This window comes from Mustela nivalis, assembly GCF_964662115.1.
Source record: "Mustela nivalis genome assembly, chromosome: 11".
Lineage (NCBI taxonomy): Eukaryota > Metazoa > Chordata > Mammalia > Carnivora > Mustelidae > Mustela > Mustela nivalis.
Window position 1 is genome coordinate 105282614 of NC_139030.1, and position 20434 is coordinate 105303047.

The 20434-nt window shown below is 35.5% G+C and overlaps 1 protein-coding gene across 2 annotated transcripts in view; it reads left to right on the top strand.

Annotated features, from left to right (window-relative positions):
- The window catches only part of PGAP1 (post-GPI attachment to proteins inositol deacylase 1), a 79894-nt gene that overhangs the window by 40800 nt on the left and 18660 nt on the right, over positions 1-20434 (top strand). For both annotated transcript variants that reach the window (XM_082689045.1, XM_082689046.1), the window contains 7 exons: positions 3973-4050; positions 7597-7672; positions 9976-10049; positions 10161-10212; positions 10747-10813; positions 11251-11359; positions 19535-19573. In XM_082689045.1, coding sequence (XP_082545171.1) covers positions 3973-4050; positions 7597-7672; positions 9976-10049; positions 10161-10212; positions 10747-10813; positions 11251-11359; positions 19535-19573 — 495 coding nt within the window. The remainder of the gene's footprint in view (positions 1-3972; positions 4051-7596; positions 7673-9975; positions 10050-10160; positions 10213-10746; positions 10814-11250; positions 11360-19534; positions 19574-20434) is intronic.

The following is a 20434-nucleotide window of genomic DNA, read 5'->3' on the forward strand; positions in this document are numbered from 1 at the left end:
AGTCCTCTAAATAAAATTTGATCTGTATATTATAACATCATACCAAGAGTTAGATAAATTTTTTAAAATTTATTTTGAGGGTATGTTTGGAATGATCTGTCTTAAAATAGAAGGGTAGTAATTTGAGTTTTGGGTAGAGGACCTACAGTAGGAAAGCGAGCCTCTCAAAGAGATGCAAAGTAATTTTTCTGGATCTATTTCACCATCACTTTGTGGTCAGATACTTGGATAACTCTACTTTATTTTGTACTCCATGGGATTTATTTAATAATTGTTTGTGATTTCCTTAAGTAACTCTGATAGGTCAGTAAGTCTTTTTATAAAACAATATCATTGAGAAAATAAATCAGTTCTAAAATTTGAGGGAAATACATGTTCTGATTTCTAAGTTGTCTTTATTATAACTCATAATCTTATACCAGGAGTGATAATTTTCAGTCTTCAAATATTTTTTCATGATGAATACTAGTCTCATAAACTTGAAAGTGAAGCCAGTCTGGTTGGTCTCAGTCATCTTCCAGTCCAGTTCAGTTATTTATTTATCTGTATAGTCAACTGCACTATACTCACAGAGAGGATTGATGATATAATGAATAATTGCAAGTTACTTCACACTTGATTCTGGAGTGGTTGCAGTTATATTTTCTGTTACCTCAGTTGTCCTTATTTTGTGTGTATTCATTCATATAGCTTTTGTATTCAAGAGATAAACATTGTGGGAAAGTGATTAGATTCATATGAGCATTTTAAATGTCTGTCACTGATTCTATCCTAGCCTTTTAGGCAGGAGCAAAACAAACGAAAGTAGTACAATATACTTAATGATAATCATTCACAAATCTTTCCTTAAATTTCCAATTTCGATAATATATCCTAGCTAATCTATAATTTAAGAGTTAGGAAGAAATAAATTATTAAAATCCTGATAGAATGCTACTTTGCTCCTATTTTTAAAAAGTTACCTCTTAAATAATAAAATCCTATGTATATTTTTAATCTCAAGGATTCAACAATGTATTAATCTAGTTCTAGACCCTGTGTTATTTCTTCTAAATGTTAGAAACAGCTGTCAAAACAGCAGAACAAGCTGTTCCAGCTGCTTATACTTTTATTTATTTATTTAAGATTTATTTATTTCAGACAGAGAGAGTCTCAAGCAGGTTCCCTGCTAAGTGGGGAGCCTGATACAGGGCTCGATCTCATGACTCTGCAATTATGACCTAGTCAAAACCAAGAGTCAGATGTGCAGATCATGACCTGAGCCAAAATCAAAAGTTGGACACTCAACTGACTGAGCCACCCTGGCACCCGACTGCTGCTTGTTTTTTTTATTTTTGTTTTTTTTTAAGATTTTATTTATTTGACAGCGATCACAAGTAGGCAGAGAGGCAGACAGAGAGAGAGGAAGGGAAGTAGGCTCCCTGCTGAGCAAGAGAGCAATCCCAGGACTCTGGAATCATGACCCAAGCCAAAGGGAGAAGCTTTAACCCATTGAGCCACCCAGGTGCCCTGCTGCTTGGTTTTTTTTTTTTTTTTTTTAAGATTTTATTTATTTATTTGACCGAGAGAGATCACAGTAGGCAGAGAGGCAGGCAGAGAGAGACGAGGAAGCAGGCTCCCCGCTGAGCAGAGAGCCCGATGTGGGGCTCGATCCCAGGACCCTGGGATCATGACCTGAGCTGAAGGCAAAGACTTAACCCACTGAGCCACCCAGGCGCCCCTGCTGCTTGCTTTTTATAGTGAGTGCTGAAGGAGGTTGTCAGATAGCATTAAAAGCCTACTGAAATTTAGAGGGGGGAAGATGGGAGAAAGATGTTTAGAAAATAAGAATTACAATATTCTGCAATCTTAGGTATTCATAGCAGATGAGGATTATAATTAATAAACATAAATAAATTTCTCCATTTTAATGAAAATCAAAATTATATGTGTTAGCCACTTCTAAAAAGGACACAAAGTTATTTTGAAATCAAGTTGAAGAGAAAGAAAAGATTAAAGTGAGAAGATTTTATGAATTTTATTCATATTCATAACATTGCAACAAAAGTAGTGTCAGGTGACACTCATATCACTCTTAGCATTGTTGCTGACTGAACTGATAGTAAATAGCAGACGCCAGCAAAGCACCTGTAAATTCAGTTTTAAATACCAATCATATGGAATTTTTCTGTCATGGGTACTGTGAAGAAGTTTCTGAAAACCCAAAGCACAACAAGCCAGGAATTTGGTAAGCCAAAATGGATTTATTGTTGAAAACAAAAATTTATAAAGATAACTAACAGAAAAAAAAATAACTGATATGAGAAAACTACCTTGTTGCCGTTTTGTCTTAATCATTTTAGTACCATAGTTTTGCTCTGTGCATCAAAACCTGGTATTTGATTTCCTGTGTGTGTTATTTCATCATTAAGGGTATTTTACCTTTAAAACACTGAAAAATTTCCAAACTTCATATTAATCTTACCTGTCAATCTAACAAGTTCATGAATATGATTATATTGTCAACTTCCTACTGATATTATAACTTTATAGGAACTTTATAAGGAAATTTTTTTTGACTCTGTTAACCTTTTTAAAGTATTCTGATCCTAACAAAAAAATTCTTGAGGAAAAAAAGTATTTTTGAGAATAAATAACAGGCTAGTAGAGTAGATAGCCACACAGAGTAACCAAGGTTCTTTCTAATTATCTTTCATAGTGTCTACTGTCTGTTCCTTGGTCTCAGTTGCCTGTCAGTGTCATTTGTGAGGCCCTTTTAAGGCCTTTTAATTTACATTAGAATGGATTAAGTCTGTTGCTGAGGCTTTGGCAAGTAAGTTGAGGTGAAGCCTCCTAGGTTAGAAAATACTCCCGGTGGATCTGGTCAGGTTGTCAGCCACTGGCTCGTGGTTCTTCAGCTTCAGCACCTCTGTTCACCTTGCCCACACAGGTGTTCCTGAAGAACACTGGAGAAAGTTAACTGCAGAAATTTCTTTTTTTTTTAAGATTTTTATTTATTTATTTGACAGAGAAAGACACAGGGAGAGAGGGAACACAAGCAGAGGGAGTGGGAGAGGGAGAAGCAGACTCCCCGTGAATCGGGGAGACCAGCTTGGGGCTCGATCCCAGGACCCTGGGATCATGACCTGAGCTGAAGGCAGCGGCTTAACCCACTGAGCCATCCAGGTGCCCCTATTTTTAATTTTTATTTTTTTTAAGATTTTAATTATTTGACAGAGATCACAAGTAGGCAGAGAGGCAGGCAGAGAGAGAGGAGGAAGCAGGCTCCCAGGGAGCCTGATGAGGGGCTTGATCCCAGAACCCTGGGATCATGACCTGAGCTGAAGGCAGAGGGTTTAACCCACTGAGCTACCCAGGTGCCCCAAAGATAGATTTTTATTTGATAAGGTGCTTTACTAGTTTTATTGTGTCTTCATGTCATTTACTGAGTAAGTTCCACGGGATGATAACCATATATATCATTAGACAGCAACTCTTTACTGCTTCAGCTAGATCAGAATCATTTGAGATTAAGTTGCAACTCTTCATTATTTTTAGCATTCATTTATTCATCATCTCTTGAATACTCTTTGTTGTATGCTAGCTACCAAAATAAATGTAGAAATCATATTGTAATGTTATAAAAAGCAAATGGACAAATTATAAAAGATATCAAATCTGGAAATAATTATATAAAATAATTATATGTAGTATTAAATGTCATTTGTTTTACATGAAGTGATACAGTTCAAGGAATATTTTTGGCAGTCCATATTTACAAAATGTTAGGAATTTGAGTTTAGGATTATTGATCTGAAAATGTAAACATGGATATTTTATGAGGTACTGAATATAAAGTGTGAAATCAGTTTTTTAAAAACCAATTAATTAATAAATAAGTATTTATAATTTCTTTGAACATGTTTTATGTTCTGTATACCTTTAGAAATAAAATCAGCTTTTTATATCCTTTTTTTTCTTTTTCTTTTTTAGTCTCTGACGTTAAGACTTCAAGACTATCTATCTTTGTCTCATCTTGTTGTTTATGTACCATCTATTCATGGAAGTAAGGTAACAAATGGATTAAGGTTGTTTTCAGAATGTTTAGTGGATACTCATGCTAAATTTTTAAGTTATTTTTGGATGAATTCTTTGACATAATGCTTATCTAAAACAATGACCAGTTTGGTGAAGACTGTTAAATCATTAAGATCATCTACTCTAACTTGAACTAAGCAGAGTAAACCCAAGCCTCTGTGTTCAAAGTGGGAACATACTTTATGTATTAATCTTACAAAATTATTGGGTACCCTTTTATGTGCAAGACTCTGTGCCAGGAATTATAGGAGGCAAACAAATGAGGAAGACATGAATCCTATTCTCAAAAAACTACATACTGTTGGGTAGGGGGAGAGAAGCATTTGGAAGCAGAGGGAAGAGTAAGAATAAAAGAGGTACCCCCAAATATACTACAAATCAGAATATAGCAAATAAATGAAAGGTTTAAGAAGGGAAGATATCTCTGAATGGTGGAATGAGGAAAGGCTTTATTATGAGGTGATATTTTAAATTTCCTTAAAGGATAGTTAAAAGTTTTTATGCATAACATAAACTTTGTAGACCTGTGCCATCCAATATGGGAGCTACTGGCACATGTGGCTATTTAAATGAAAAGCAATTAAAACTAATAAAATTCAGCTCCTTATTTATATTAGCTAAATATAATATTAGCTAAATATAAAATATATTAAAATATATTTTTAATTTATATATAAAATTTATATATAAAATATAAAATAATACTATTTAGCTAATACTATATTAGCTAAATATAAAAATTAGTTATATTAGCTAAATATAATGCTATATTAGCTAAATATAAAATAATACTATTTAGCTAATACTATATTAGCTAAATATAAAATAATACTAGTTACCACAATCCAGGTGGTCACTAGTAACAACACTATAGGAAGTTACAATGTCCAGCACTTCTGGGACAAAGAAACCATGAGATCCAAGCATGGAAGTGTGAATGTGTGAGATATGTATGGAACAGTGAATAAGTAAATAGAAATTTAGAAAAGATGGCCACCATGGGAAGGATAATAGTGGAAGAAAAGTCTGGGAAAGTAGTTCATGGCCATACCCTCAAGGACCTCGACTGGAAGATTTAGGACTTCATAGAATTCAGGAGTTAGTTAGGCAGCTGAAAGATTTTCACTGTAGTCGAAGTGGGATCAGAGCCATTTTGGAAGATGAATCTGTTTATGGTGTGCATGGATTAGAAACAGACGAGCTGCTGAATAAGGGGTTATGAGAGCTTGAACTAGGGAAGTGGGAGTAGAAATAAAAGGTTGGTGATTTTTGAGAGAAGTTGTGGGAGAGGGAAGCAAGAAGACAGGGGTAAAAACCTTCTACTTCCCTTTCCACATTTCACCTAACAAACATCTTTCAGTATCTATCCTAAGTGTTCCTGTTCTCCTTTTCATGACTCAACCAGATAACTTCTTAATTCCATGACACTTTGTTTATAACTTCTTGGAGGAATTATGCTGAATTATAATTTGTTTATCTCTCTATTACCATAACCATATTGTAAATTCTTTGGGATTAAGACCAGATAGATTTTATTCTACTGTGCATCCTCATCCTTTAGCAATTCACTACCATGTAAGTGCTCAAAAAAATAGTTCTTTAATGAGAAAATTGTCGAGATTTGAGGGCAAAATCATTAGGAAAATTTTAAAGCTACAGGGAAAAGGGGATGTAGTTGGGAGTTAACGCGAAGACTAAATCTCACAAGTACCTTATAATGAATACATTGTGTTTTGTTTTGCTTAGCTCAAGTGAAAGGTAATTCACCATCTTCAATTCTAAAAGCTCTCTTTAGGGGTTTTTTCTGTTTTTCTGTCAGGTAAACTGGTTTCGAATGAATTTAAACATCTTTCCCAAACTTGGAAAGGCCCTGTCTCGTTATTCCAAGAAACTAACGAGCCTTTCACAAATAGCCAGCCTTAGCAGCCGAATGAATATTTAATATGTCTTAATGTTCTTTGAAAAGTAATGCTTGCTGACTCTACTGTTGCATACCCAGTGTCACAAGGATGTTAATTTAGGCCTTTTATAATTTCTGCACATCTGTTATAAGATATGTAGAATGGTTTCTCAGGATACATATATTTAAATAGATAGCTTGAAAATTTTTTGTAGTCAACTCATAATATAGTTTTCAAAATGCAAATATGAAATTACTTGCATTTTTTGATGACAGAAAACAAAATAATTTCATTAGAAAGAGACAGATCCTCAAATTATTTTCTTGGGTATGGGTTTATTCCAAAAAGGGAGTAGCCAAATTTTTGAACCAATAATAAAAATTGTATTATTTTAAATACCTATACAAAGCGATTTAAAATTGATTCTCTGTCTCAGGCGATTTCTCACCCAAAAGTGCTTTGTAAAAATATAGTCTTGTTCAGTAGATGATTGTTCTAACTTTGTAACAGCTGTTTTCTATAAGGAAAATGTCTGATGATAATTGTTGGCCTTTTAAGTATAGAAGGGTAGATAAAAGCAAATCCCCTTAACAAGTTTTTCCTTTTATTCTCAAGATGTGTACTGTAGTCAGATAGCATTTTCCCACATCTTTTTTTGACTTTCAGAAACAAAAAAATCCACCCAAGAGGCAAACAAAATAACAATTGCTTTAAGCACAATCCAATGTATACTTATTGGAAAAAACTAGGATAAACCTCATTGGCTTTCTTCTTCCTCTAGACAGCAGTCTACTTGCTAGCTACAATTTGGCATCAGATTAATTTGTTCTCCAGCTCCTATAGATCAAAGCAATTTGGTTTCCTTACGGAGATTATTCTAATGAAACCATTCTTACTGCAGTCAGCTTAGAGCAAAGTTCCTTATACCATTGTAGAAATGTTATTACATAAGAAATGTCATTACAAAACATCGTAATCATGCACATGTCACATTTTAGTTTTACTTTTTTAAAGATAGCATTTTTTTCATGCTTCGTACATAGTAAACCTTTTTTACCATTTATTCTAATTCCTGTTTAGCTTAAAATAATCTTATACAAATAACTTTAGCCATCTGTAGATAAAAGGCAGTATGTCCATCTCCAAGTCTTTTGTTGTCTAATTAGAGTGTTGGAGATACATAATTAATATGGGATTTTTTAAAATTAAAATTCAAAATCATATTTCTTTTTTACTATGAAAATGTTGATTTTTATCTCAATCTCTAATTAATCTTGAGTTAACCTTGATTCTTAATGCTTTGACCCATCCTTTAAAGTCCTTCTTCTATAAACACCTGAAATTAACTGGAAGGAAACTGGACTGTATAGCAGCTGTTGTACAAATGATCCTGTAATAATTTATTAAGTTAAGCTTGTTCATCAGATTTTCTTAGCTTAACATCTCTCCTTGAGTAATTATTGCCATCTAAGTATAGCCAGAGTGAGAATGTGATGGGTAATAACTTCTCCAAAGCTGGTTTATTTATAGACTTTTATCCACTCAAACATCGAGTGAAGGTATTTTACTATACATTTAATTCTATTTTTTTTCTAAAAATCAATGTTTTATATTTTAGTTTGTTGTAGATTGTGAATTCTTTAAAAAAGAGACACGATCCATTCAGCTTCCTGTAACTCATCTTTTTTCCTTTGGTAAGTACTTTGATTTTAGAAGCCTTAAGAATTTCTTTCTTTCTTTTTTTTTTTTTTTTAAGTAGGCTCCACACCCAGCATGGAGCCCAGAACAGGGCTTGAACTCAGGACCCCAAAATCAAGACCTGAGCTGAGTTGGATGGTCAACCGACTGAGCCACCCAGGCATCCCAGGAATTAATTTTATTTTTAACAGAGTTCTTATTTATTTTGCCAGTCATTGCAATAATGAAGAGCCTGTAACTTTATATATTGTGTATTTCAAGTTTAGTTCTTAGAATAGCCATATCATGTGTTCCAGTGGTTTGATTGTTATTTTAATAGCGGGCTAGAGTTCACCTTCTGAGAAGTGAAATTTAACTTTCTCCCTGGTCATACACATTTGCAAGTAATCGTGTGTGTGTGTGTGTGTGTGTGTGTGTGTGTGTGTGTGTTTGGTGGTCTTCCATGAATTTATACTGCATGTTGGCCCTTTTAATAAAATGTTTATTATAAGGTATAAATTGCTGTCTGCCCTTGGAAGTTTCAAGATTTCTCCAAATATTTTCCCCATTTTTTTTTTTTTAAGATTTTATTTATTTATTTGACAGACAGAGATCACAAGTAGGCAGAGAGGAGAGGGGAGAAGCAGGGTTCATGCTGAGCAGAGCCTGATGCAGGGCTCGATCCCAGGACCCTGAGATCATGACCTGAGCTGAAGGCAGAGGCTTAACCCAATGAGCCACCCAGGCGCCCCCCATTTTTTTTTTTTTATTGTGGTAAAATACATGTAACTAAATATGCCTTTAAATTTTATTTTGAAATGATTTTGAGCACTCAGAACAGTTACAGAAAGAGCACGGGGTTCTATATCCTTCATTTACCTTAATGTAAAAAATGCAGTTGTCAAAACTAAGAAATTATTATTCGTACAACATTGTTAACTAAATTACAGGCTTTGTTTGGTTTTCATCAGTTTTTCCACCAGTGTTCTCCACATTCCCACATTGCATTCAGTTGTTATGCCCTGTTTATCTCCTCTAATCTTTGAGAGTTCCTCAGTTTTTCCTTGTCTTTTATAATTTTGGCATATTTTGAAAAGTACTTGTAAGCTATTTTGTAAAATATCAGATACTTGGATTTGTCTAATGCTTTCTTATGATTAGATTACAGTTGTGCATTTTTAGCAAGCATATCACCAGAGCTATGTGTACTTCTCATTGTATCCTATGGATGGACATGTGATATCACTATGTCTAATTACTAATAATGTTAACCTTGATTCCTTGGTAGTATCTTCCAGGTTTCTCCACTGTAAATTTATTTGTTTCCTGTTTGTATTTAATAAATGTCTTGGGGGAGCTACTTTGAGAATGTTTCAGTACCCTTTTATCTTCAAAATAACCCACTAATTTTAGCATCCATTGGTTCCTCTAGTCTGAGGCAGTTATTACTGGTATTCTGTATTTGTTGGAATTCTTATGAAAGGAAAGTTGTCCCTTTTCCATTTATTTGCTTAGTCAAATTTTATTTATGTCTGTATGACTCATGGATATTTTTTCATTGGATTATAATTTAATATTATCATCTCATTTTTTTGCTTAAGTTGTTCCAGCTTTGGATATTGGGAGCTCATTTTAGATTGGCTCCTTGCTCTTTTGACATGGCCTATACTTAAAATATATATTTTTTAATATTCCATTTATGAAAAAAATCTGTTACTTCAGAGCAGAAACTGTTTTAGATTTTTATCCCTCACCCAACTTTTGGCGGGGGGTAAGAAAGATACTCAGAACAATACAGAAATGATAAGTCTGAATCACTTATCTAATTAAAAATGAGATTAAAGGGGTGACTCAGTGGGTTGAGCCTCTGCCTTCGGCTCAGGTAATGGTCTCAGGGTCCTGGGATTGAGTCCCATTGGGTTCTCTGCTTAGTGGGAAGCCTGCTTCCCTCTCTCTCTGCCTGCCTTCTGCCTGCTTGTGATATTGCTCTCTCTGTCAAATGAATAAATAAAATCTTTAGGAAAAAAAAATATGAGATTAAAGACTTATAAAATGAAAGATCTACAAAGAAAGCATACCTGTTTGAAATTGAAAATATGTAGTTGACTCTTAAAATACATATATTGTAAATGTTGTCTGGAGTGTATTGAAAGAGGGTAGGATTTTTAGGAGTTCACTCCTTCATAAACAGAAATGAAAACCTATAAATTATTTTTTAATATTAAAAATGTATTAGCATTAGTTAAACACTGTTAAGCAATCAGTACTCTCTTAAAAACTGTTTGGTATTCTAAATAATACAGTACTTTCAACTCAACAGGACTGTCTTCAAGGAAAGTGATATTAAATACAAGTGGCCTGTTTTATAATATAGAACTTCTAAACTTTGGACAGGTAATTATCCTGATTATAACAAGGATTTGATTTTATCTCACTGTTTAGTTAAGCAAACAAAATAAACTTTTGTTTTTCTTGTTTTTGTTTTTGTGGTCAAACTCTTATTAGATATACCAGGCTTTTAAAATCAACGTAGTAAGCAAGTGCTCAGGAGTCAAAGGTAAGTGTATTTCTGAGAAGAATGGTATTGGTCATTTGAAGAATCAATAGACCTCACTCAAATTTTATATAATATTTATTTATTTTTGTGAATTAAGATTAAATTATGATAGTAGAAAAGCTGTATTTCCAAGAGATTTAACATAGACCCTTTCTTAATACTAAGTATCTTCAACGGTATCAGTTTAAATACCTACTTTTTAAAATGCTATATATATTTTTCTATCTCATTATTAATAGTAATTCAGTTTAGCTGTTTTACCAGTTTCTTAGTTTGCTCTAGTTTCCTAGTTTACCTAGTTGGTTTATTTTTTGTTTGTTTGTTTTTTTGTTTTTACCTACTCTCCTCTAGTTTTCTAGTTTACCAGTTTCCATATACTCTAATATCTTTTGTAAGTCTAATTAAACATTATTCAATAATTCTTGGTAATTCTTTATATCATCTAAGTCTTACTGGTTATTTTTTATGATTGGGGAACTGGTAGGTAGGTATTGTAGTAGGTTTATAACACATATTACCCTTATATTTCCACAGAAGAAATAACTAGTATCTATAAACTTCATATTCCTTGGTCTTACGAAGATTCACTTACTATTGCGCAGTGAGTATATGAAAGAATTTATCTTAAACTTTGGCCATTTTGAATAGTACATATTATTCTTAGTTTATTTAAATCATAGTGAAATTTTAATGAAACTATTTAAGTGCCTCTTAATAAAATGTACCTATCCTTTAGGTAGCATTATGTTCATAAGATAATATAATAAGACAATGTAGTATTCTTATCTAAATGATATATAATTTAAACTTTACTTGCTTGGAGCATTGACCCCTTCCTAGACTGTCATCCAATGCCTGTTCTAGATGACGGAGCATTCAAACAACTGTGATAAAATTGAAAAAATGTCCATCTATAATAACGTCTCTGACATTTGTCTTCCTCTCCATTATTTCATTGTGCTGTGCGAGGATTGATTTAGCAATGGATATTTAACAGCATTTTGTATTTGAGAATTAATATTTAAGTTATCTTTTCAGGGTACCATCTTCTACAGAAATTTCTCTGAAACTCCACATTGCTCAACCAGAAAACGACAGCCATGTAGCATTATTAAAAATGTATACATCTTCAGATTGTCAGTATGAAGTAAGTTGCATGTTTGCTTAACTTTTAAGATTTAGTTATAGAATACACAGGAAATACATTTTTATATTAACCATAGATATATGGCAATGTGGAAGCCAATAAATACATGAAATGGACTTTTATGATGCCTTAAATATTCTCCATTTTGCCTGTCAGCACCACCTCAGTATTTCCTCAGGCTGGACCATTGAAAGTATATGTCTTAATAAGTAATAGAAAATAAAATTGAGACTATAGATTAACCTTCTAAGTTTGGAGGCCCAAAGTTCAAAATTCTCTCTAAATTGAAGAACATCATGAAATCAGCTGACATGGCTTTACTGCAGTAATTAAAATGATATATGTTGGTTTCCACCTTTACTGGATAAGCGTAAGACTTTTCTTTTTACTAGCTTTTTAAATGTTTGTCATTTATATGTGCAGTGTAGTATGCCTGCTGTGTTTGTTTTACTACCACAGTACACCTCTGCTCCAAGAGAAGGGAGATAAACTTGACTGACGTATACTTTTATGGATTCATGAACTACAGAAGTCCCTCTGTATCAGAACATCCCAGGTTCTAAGGATTCCAGATTTAAGAGATTATACATTTTAATGGTGATTTCTGGTTTATGTGAAATATCTTCATTCTATTCAGTTCCTTTAAAACAACCTTAAATATTTGGGTTCTTCATTAGAATTAACTTGGGGTGGACTAGAATTGGTAGGTCAGACTGTATGTTGGCAACAAGTTTCATTGGACCTCAATTACGACTTACTTTGGATTTCATAGTATTTATTAATGCTTTAATATCTTTCTCTTTTTAACACTGAAGGATTTTATAGGGCTATAATGGTTTTTAACGTGTGCCTTCATATTTCTAATAGTGATAGCAAAAATTCCATTAATAATTCGGCTACAAATACTGCACACTAAAAAATTCCATGTTTTTATAAGTAATTTGTTTTTAAAAAGTAAGTATTTTGAAGCCATTTTATAATTTCTGTATGAAATACATATTTCCGTTTTCTTCAGACTTCTTAATATTAAAAAAAGTGTATTTATAATAGAGATAATAATTGATGAATTTCTTTTTAAAATATTGTTTTGGCTTAAATTTTACCAAATGTGCTCTGTTTCTGGTCTTATATCCTATAAAACTTGTTTTGGTGAAATTTACTCAGTATTGCCTTAGCTAACTATACTTAGTGCTATACAGTTGTAGGTTTGAGACTTAAAATACTGGTTATGTAATAGGTTAATTTGTGTTTAATTGTTCCGCAAACATATGTATAGCTTCCTAATTCAGTCGTTCAGTCAAGTCCTTTAGCTTGAATCACGTGGTACTAAGATATTCTGGTTAATCAAATATCCTAGTTAGTAAAGGGTTACCACAAGTACCATAGCATTCATCCAGTTGTCAGAGAATTAGAATCCAGGAAAATATGCTGAACAATAAAACTACACTTAATACAAATTAAAATTTGTGGTTCAGAGGATTCTTATAATACCATAAATGAATTTAGGTCAGTCATTATTAAAAAAATTAATGATTGAGGGAGGAGTCAAGATGGCGGAGAAGTAGCAGACTGAGACTACTTCAGCTAGCAGGAGATCAGCTAGATAGCTTATCTAAAGATTGCAAACACCTGCAAATCCATCGGCAGATAGAAGAGAAGAACAGCAATTCTAGAAACAGAAAAACAACCACTTTCTGAAAGGTAGGACCGGCCGAGAAGTGAAGCCAAAGCGACAGGAAGAGAAACCCCGGGGGGAGGGGCCGGCTCCCAGCAAGCGGCGGAGCAATGGAGCACAAAATCGGGACTTTCAAAAGTCTGTTCCACTGAGGGACATAGCTCCAGAGGCTAAACCGGGGCGAAGCCCACGTGAGGTCAGTGTGGCCTCAGGTCCCGCAGGGTCACAGAAGGATTGGGGGTGTGTCTGAGTGTCACAAAGCTTGCGGGTATTGGAACGGGGAAGCCAGCTACAGAGACAGAGCCGACAGTAAGCTCACAGCTCGGGGTTACCTTGAGCCGGTCGCAGGCTCGGTGAGCTCCGAGTGCGGCCGGAGGTCAGGCAGACGGGAATTACTGGGCGCTGTTCTCTGAGGGCGCACTGAGGAGTGGGGCCCCGAGCTCTCGTCTCCTCCGGGCCGGAGACCAGGAGGCCGCCATTTGTATTCCCGTCCTCCGGAACTCTACAGAAAGCGCTCAGGGAACAAAAACTCCTGAAAGCAAACCCGAGCGGATTACTCAGCCCGGCCCCTGGTAAGGGCGGTGCAATTCCGCCTGGGGCAAAGACACTTGAGAATCACTACAACAGGCCCCTCCCCCAGAAGATCAACAAGAAATCCAGCCAAGACCAAGTTCACCTACCAAGGAGTGCGGTTTCAATACCAAGGAGAGCAGCAGAATTCCAGAGGAGGAGAAAGCAAAGCACGGAACTCATGGCTTTCTCCCTGTGACTTTTTAGTCTTGCAGTTAATTTAATTTTTTTCTTTTTCATTTTTATCTCTTCTTCTGCTAAAATTTTTTTGAACTTTTACCCTTTTCTTTTTTAACGTTTTTTAACTAGTTTATCTAATATATGTATATTTTCTTTTTTATGCCTTTCTTTATTCATTTCCTTTTTTTAATTCTTTTTTTTCTTTCTTTCTTTCTTTTTGAACCTCTTTTTATCCCACCCCCCTCACAATTTGGGATCTCTTCTGATTTGGTTAAAGCATATTTTCCTGGGGTTGTTGCCACCCTTTTAGTATTTTACTTGCTTCTTCATATACTCTTATCTGGACAAAATGACAAGGCAGAAAAATTCACCACAAAAAAAAGAACAAGAGGCAGTACCGAAGGCTAGGGACCTAATCAAGAGACATTGGTAATATGTCAGAGCTAGAGTTCAGAATGACGATTCTCAAGGTTCTAGCCGGGCTCGAAAAAGGCATGGAAGATATTAGAGAAACCCTCTTGGGAGATATAAAAGCCCTTTCTGGAGAAATAAAAGAACTAAAATCTAACCAAGTTGAAATCAAAAAAGCTATTAATGAGGTGCAATGAAAAATGGAGGCTCTCACTGCTAGGATAAATGAGGCAGAAAAAAGAATTAGCGATATAGAAGACCAAATGACAGAGAATAAAGAAGCTGAGCAAAAGAGGGACAAACAGATACTGGACCACGAGGGGAGAATTCAAGAGATAAGTGACACCCTAAGACGAAACAACATTAGAATAATTGGGATTCCAGAAGAAGAAGAAAGAGAGAGGGGAGCAGAAGGTATACTGGAGAGAATTATTGGGGAGAATTTCCCCAATATGGCAAAGGGAATGAGCATCAAAATTCAGGAGGTTCAGAGAACGCCCCTCAAAATCAATAAGAATAGGCCCACACCCCGTCACCTAATAGTAAAATTTACAAGTCTCAGTGACAAAGAGAAAATCCTGAAAGCAGCCCGGGAAAAGAAGTCTGTAACATACAATGGTAAAAATATTAGATTGGCAGCTGACTTATCCACAGAGACCTGGCAGGCCAGAAAGAGCTGGCATGATATTTTCAGAGCACTAAACGAGAAAAACATGCAGCCAAGAATACTATATCCAGCTAGGCTATCATTGAAAATAGAAGGAGAGATTAAAAGCTTCCAGGACAAACAAAAACTGAAAGAATTTGCAAACACCAAACCAGCTCTACAGGAAATATTGAAAGGGGTCCTCTAAGCAAAGAGAGAGCCTACAAGTGGTAGATCAGAAAGGAACAGAGACCATATACAGTAACAGTCACCTTACAGGCAATACAATGGCCCTATATTCATATCTCTCAATAGTTACCCTGAATGTTAATGGGCTAAATGCCCCAATCAAAAGACACAGGGTATCAGAATGGATAAAAAAACAAAACCCATCTATATGTTGCCTCCAAGAAACTCATTTTAATCCCGAAGACACCTCCAGATTTAAAGTGATTGGGTGGAAAAGAATTTACCATGCTAATGGACATCAGAAGAAAGCAGGAGTGGCAATCCTTATATCAGATCAATTAGATTTTAAGCCAAAGACTGTAATAAGAGATGAGGAAGGACACTATATCATACTCAAAGGGTCTGTCCAACAAGAAGATCTAACAATTTTAAATATCTATGCCCCCAATGTGGGAGCAGCCAACTATATAAACCAATTAATAACAAAATCAAAGAAACACATCAACACTAATACAATAATAGTAGGGGACTTTAACACTCCCCTCACTGAAATGGACAGATCATCCAAGCAAAAGATCAACAAGGAAATAAAGGCCTTAAACAACACACTGGACCAGATAGACATCAGTTTCAGAACATTTCATCCCAAAGCAACAGAATACACATTCTTCTCTAGTGCACATGGAACATTCTCCAGAATAGATCACATCCTCGGTCCTAAATCAGGACTCAACCGGTATCAAAAGATTGGGATCATTCCCTGCATATTTTCAGACTACAATGCTCTGAAGCTAGAACTCAACCACAAGAGGAAGTTTGGAAAGAACCCAAATACATGGAGACTAAACAGCATCCTTCTAAAGAATGAATGGTCAACTGGGAAATTAAAGAAGAATTGAAAAAATCATGGAAACAAATGATAATGAAAATACAATGGTTGAAAATCTGTGGGACACAACAAAGGCATTCCTGAGAGGAAAATATATAGCAGGACAAGCCTTTCACAAGAAACAAGAAAGGTCTCAGGTACACAACCTAACCCTACACCTAAAGGAGCTAGAGAAAGAACAAGAAAGAAACTCTAAGCCCACCAGGAGAAGAGAAATTATAAAGATCAGAGCAGAAATCAATGAAATAGAGAAAAAGCATCTGCCTTTAGCTCAGGTCATGATCCCAGGGTCCTGGGATTGAGCCCCGCATCGGGCTCTCTGCTCAGCGGGGAGCCTGCTTCCTCCTCTCTCTCTCTCTCTCTGCCTCTCTGCCTGCTTGTGATCTCTGTCAAACAAATAAATAAGATCTTAAAAAAAAAAAAAAGAAGAAGAAGAAGCTTTTGCTTTCCCCAGGTTGGGTCTATTTCAATGAAATAGAAACCAAAAAAACAATAGAACAAATCAATGAAACTAGGAGCTGGTTCTTTGAAAGAATTAATAAAATTGATAAACCCCTGGCCAGACTTATCAAAAAGAAAAGAGAAAGGACCCAAATAAATAAAATCATGAATGAAAGATGAGAGATCTCAACTAACACCAAAGAAATACAAACTATTATAAGAACATACTATGAGCAACTCTATGCCAACAAATTTGACAATCTGGAAGAAATGGATGCATTCCTAGAAACATATAAACTATCACAACTGAATCAGGAAGAAATAGAAAGCCTGAACAGACCCATAACCAGTGAGGAGATTGAAACAGTCATTAAAAATCTCCAAACAAACAAAATCCCAGGGCCAGACGGCTTCTCGAGGGAATTCTACCAAACATTTAAAGAACTAATTCCTATTCTTCTGAAACTTTTCCAAAAAATTGAAATGGAAGGAGAACTTCCAAACTCATTTGATGAGGCCAGCATTACCTTGATCCCAAAACCAGACAAGGATCCCATCAAAAAAGAGAGCTATAGACCAATATCCTTGATGAACACAGATGCGAAAATTCTCACCAAAATACTAGCCAATAGGATTCAACAGTACATTAAAAGGATTATTCACCACGACCAAGTGGGATTTATTCCAGGGCTGCAAGGTTGGTTCAACATCCGCAAATCAGTCAATGTGATACAACACATCAATAAAAGAAAGAACAAGAACCATATGATACTCTCAATAGATGCTGAAAAAGCATTTGACAAAGTACAGCATCCCTTCCTGATCAAAACTCTTCAAAGTGTAGGGATAGAGGGCACATACCTCAATATCATCAAAGCCATCCATGAAAAACCCACCGCAAAAATCATTCTCAATGGAGAAAAACTGAAAGCTTTTCCGCTAAGGTCAGGAACACGGCAGGGATGTCCATTATCACCACTGCTATTCAACATAGTACTAGAGGTCCTAGCCTCAGCAATCAGACAACAAAAGGAAATTAAAGGAATCCAAATCGGCAAAGAAGAAGTCAAATTATCACTCTTCGCAGATGATATGATACTATATGTGGAAAACCCAAAAGACTCCATTCCAAAACTGCTAGAACTTGTACAGGAATTCACTGAAGTGTCAGGATATAAAATCAATGCACAGAAATCAGTTGCATTTCTCTACACCAACAACAAGACAGAAGAAAGAGAAATTAAGGAGTCAATCCTATTTACAATTGCACCCCAAACCATAAGATACCTAGGAATAAACCTAACCAAAGAGGCTAAGAATCTATACTCAGAAAACTATAAAGTACTCATGAAAGAAATTGAGGAAGACACAAAGAAATGGAAAAATGTTCCATGCTCCTGGATTGGAAGAATAAATATTGTGAAAATGTCTATGCTACCTAAAGCAATCTACATATTTAATGCAGTTCCTATCGAAGTACCATCCATCTTTTTCAAAGAAATGGAACAAACAATTCTAAAATTTATATGGAACCAGAAAAGACCTTGAATAGCCAAAGGGATATTGAAAAAGAAAGCCAAAGTTGGTGGCATCACAATTCCGGACTTCAAGCTCTATTACAAAGCTGTCATCATCAAGACAGCATGGTACTGGCACAAAAACAGACACATAGATCAATAGAACAGAATAGAGAGCCCAGAAATAGACCCTCAACTCTATGGTCAACTATCTTCGACAAAGCAGGGAAGAATGTCCAATGGAAAAAAGACAGCCTCTTCAATAAATGGTGTTGGGAAAATTGGACAGCCACATGCAGAAAAATGAAATTGGACCATTTCCTTACACCACACACGAAAATAGACTCAAAATGGATGAAGGATCTCAATGTGAGAAAGGAATCCATCAAAATCCTTCAGGAGAACACAGGCAGCAACCTCTTCGACCTCAGCCGCAGCAACATCTTCCTGGGAACATCGCCAAAGGCAAGGGAAGCAAGGGCAAAAATGAACTATTGGGATTTCATCAAGATCAAAAGCTTTTGCACAGCAAAGGAAACAGTTAACAAAATCAAAAGACAACTGACAGAATGGGAGAAGATATTTGCAAACGACATATCAGATAAAGGACTAGTGTCCAGAATCTATAAAGAACTTAGCAAACTCAACGCCCAAAGAACAAATAATCCAATCAAGAAATGGGCAGAAGACATGAACAGACATTTCTGCAAAGAAGACATCCAGATGGCCAACAGACACATGAAAAAGTGCTCCATATCACTCGGCATCAGGGAAATACAAATCAAAACCACAATGAGATATCACCTCACACCAGTCAGAATGGCTAAAATCAACAAGTCAGGAAATGACAGATGCTGGTGAGGATGTGCAGAAAGGGGAACCCTCCTACACTGTTGGTGGGAATGCAAACTGGTGCAACCACTCTGGAAAACAGCATGGAGATTCCTCAAAATGTTGAAAGTAGAACTGCAATTGCACTACTGGGTATTTACCCTAAAGATACAAACGTAGTGATCCAAAGGGGCACGTGCACCCGAATGTTTATAGCAGCAATGTCTACAATAGCCAAACTATGGAAAGAACCTAGATGTCCATCAACAGATGAATGGATAAAGAAGATATGGTATATATACACAATGGAATACTATGCAGCCATCAAAAGAAATGAAATCTTGCCATTCGCAACAACATGGATGGAACTAGAGCGTATCATGCTTAGCGAAATAAGTCAAGCGGAGAAAGACAACTATCATATGATCTCCCTGATATGAGGAAGTGGTGATGCAACATGGGGGCTTAAGTGGGTTGGAGAAGAATCAATGAAACAAGATGGGATTGGGAGGGAGACAAACCATAAGTGACTCTTAATCTCATAAAACAAACTGAGGGTTTCTGGGGGGAGGGAGGTTTGGACAAGGGGGGTGGGGTTATGGACATTGGGGAGGGTATGTGCTTTGGTGAGTTCTGTGAAGTGTGTCAACCTGGCGATTCACAGACCTGTATTCCTGGGGATAAAAATATATATTCATAAAAAATTAAAAATTAAAAAAAATTAATGATTATGTGTAGAGATGCACAGAAGTGCCTAGTTTAATAAAATGTGAACTAGAAGGCTTTAGGAGAAATAACCTTTTTTTTTAAAATTTTTTAAAACTAGGTGACAGTTAAGACTTCCTTTTCACAAATACTTGGACAGGTAAGTGATTCCTGTTTGATTATGGGTTGCCTTAATCATATTATAAGGCAAGGGTTGCAGACTTTTTTCTGGGAAGGTCCAGATAATAAAATATTTTAACGAGCTAAATATGGCCTTTTGCTGCTCGAACTTTTGCAGCTGCTTCTTTCTTTTTGACTTTTCTCCTTTTCCTTCTTTTTCCCTCTTCAGTAAAATCCAACACCAATTCTTGGCAGACAAATCTTAGTTGGCCATGCCAGGCTTTAAGGTGATGCTTTCATTCCTAGAGATGAGAGCTGATTCCTGATTGTCAAATTAGTGTTTTTGGCTAATTGAATGTCATATTAAGATTTCATGTTGCACATACTATGCTATAATTCATAGTCCAGTAAAATTTGTAGGCTGTTACATAAACACACATTTTCAAATAACTTTTTATGTTGTATGTGCTTAATCTGTAAAATAAAAAGTAAATTATATTAAAAATAAACATGTTGAAATACTTTAAATTTTCTATTTTTTGAGTTGAAATACTTTAAATTTACTGTTGCTTTAGTTCATAAGCAAATAGTGTTATAAAATAATTTATTGTGGGTGCCTGGGTGACTCAGTGGGTTAAGTCACTGCCTTTGGCTCAAGTCATGATCCCAGAGTCCTAGGACCAAGTCCCATATGGGGCTTCCCCTGCTTTGCAGGGAATCTGCTTCTCCTTATTCCCTCTGCCTTCCAACTCCCTCTGCTTGTGCTCTGTCTCTCTCTCACTCTCTATTACTCAACATCATTATAATTGCGGAATTGTATAACCTGACATGAATAATAATATTAATTAATCAAAAATTATATCTATTTTAAAACTCACAAAAGTTTTATTGTGTCTTCTAT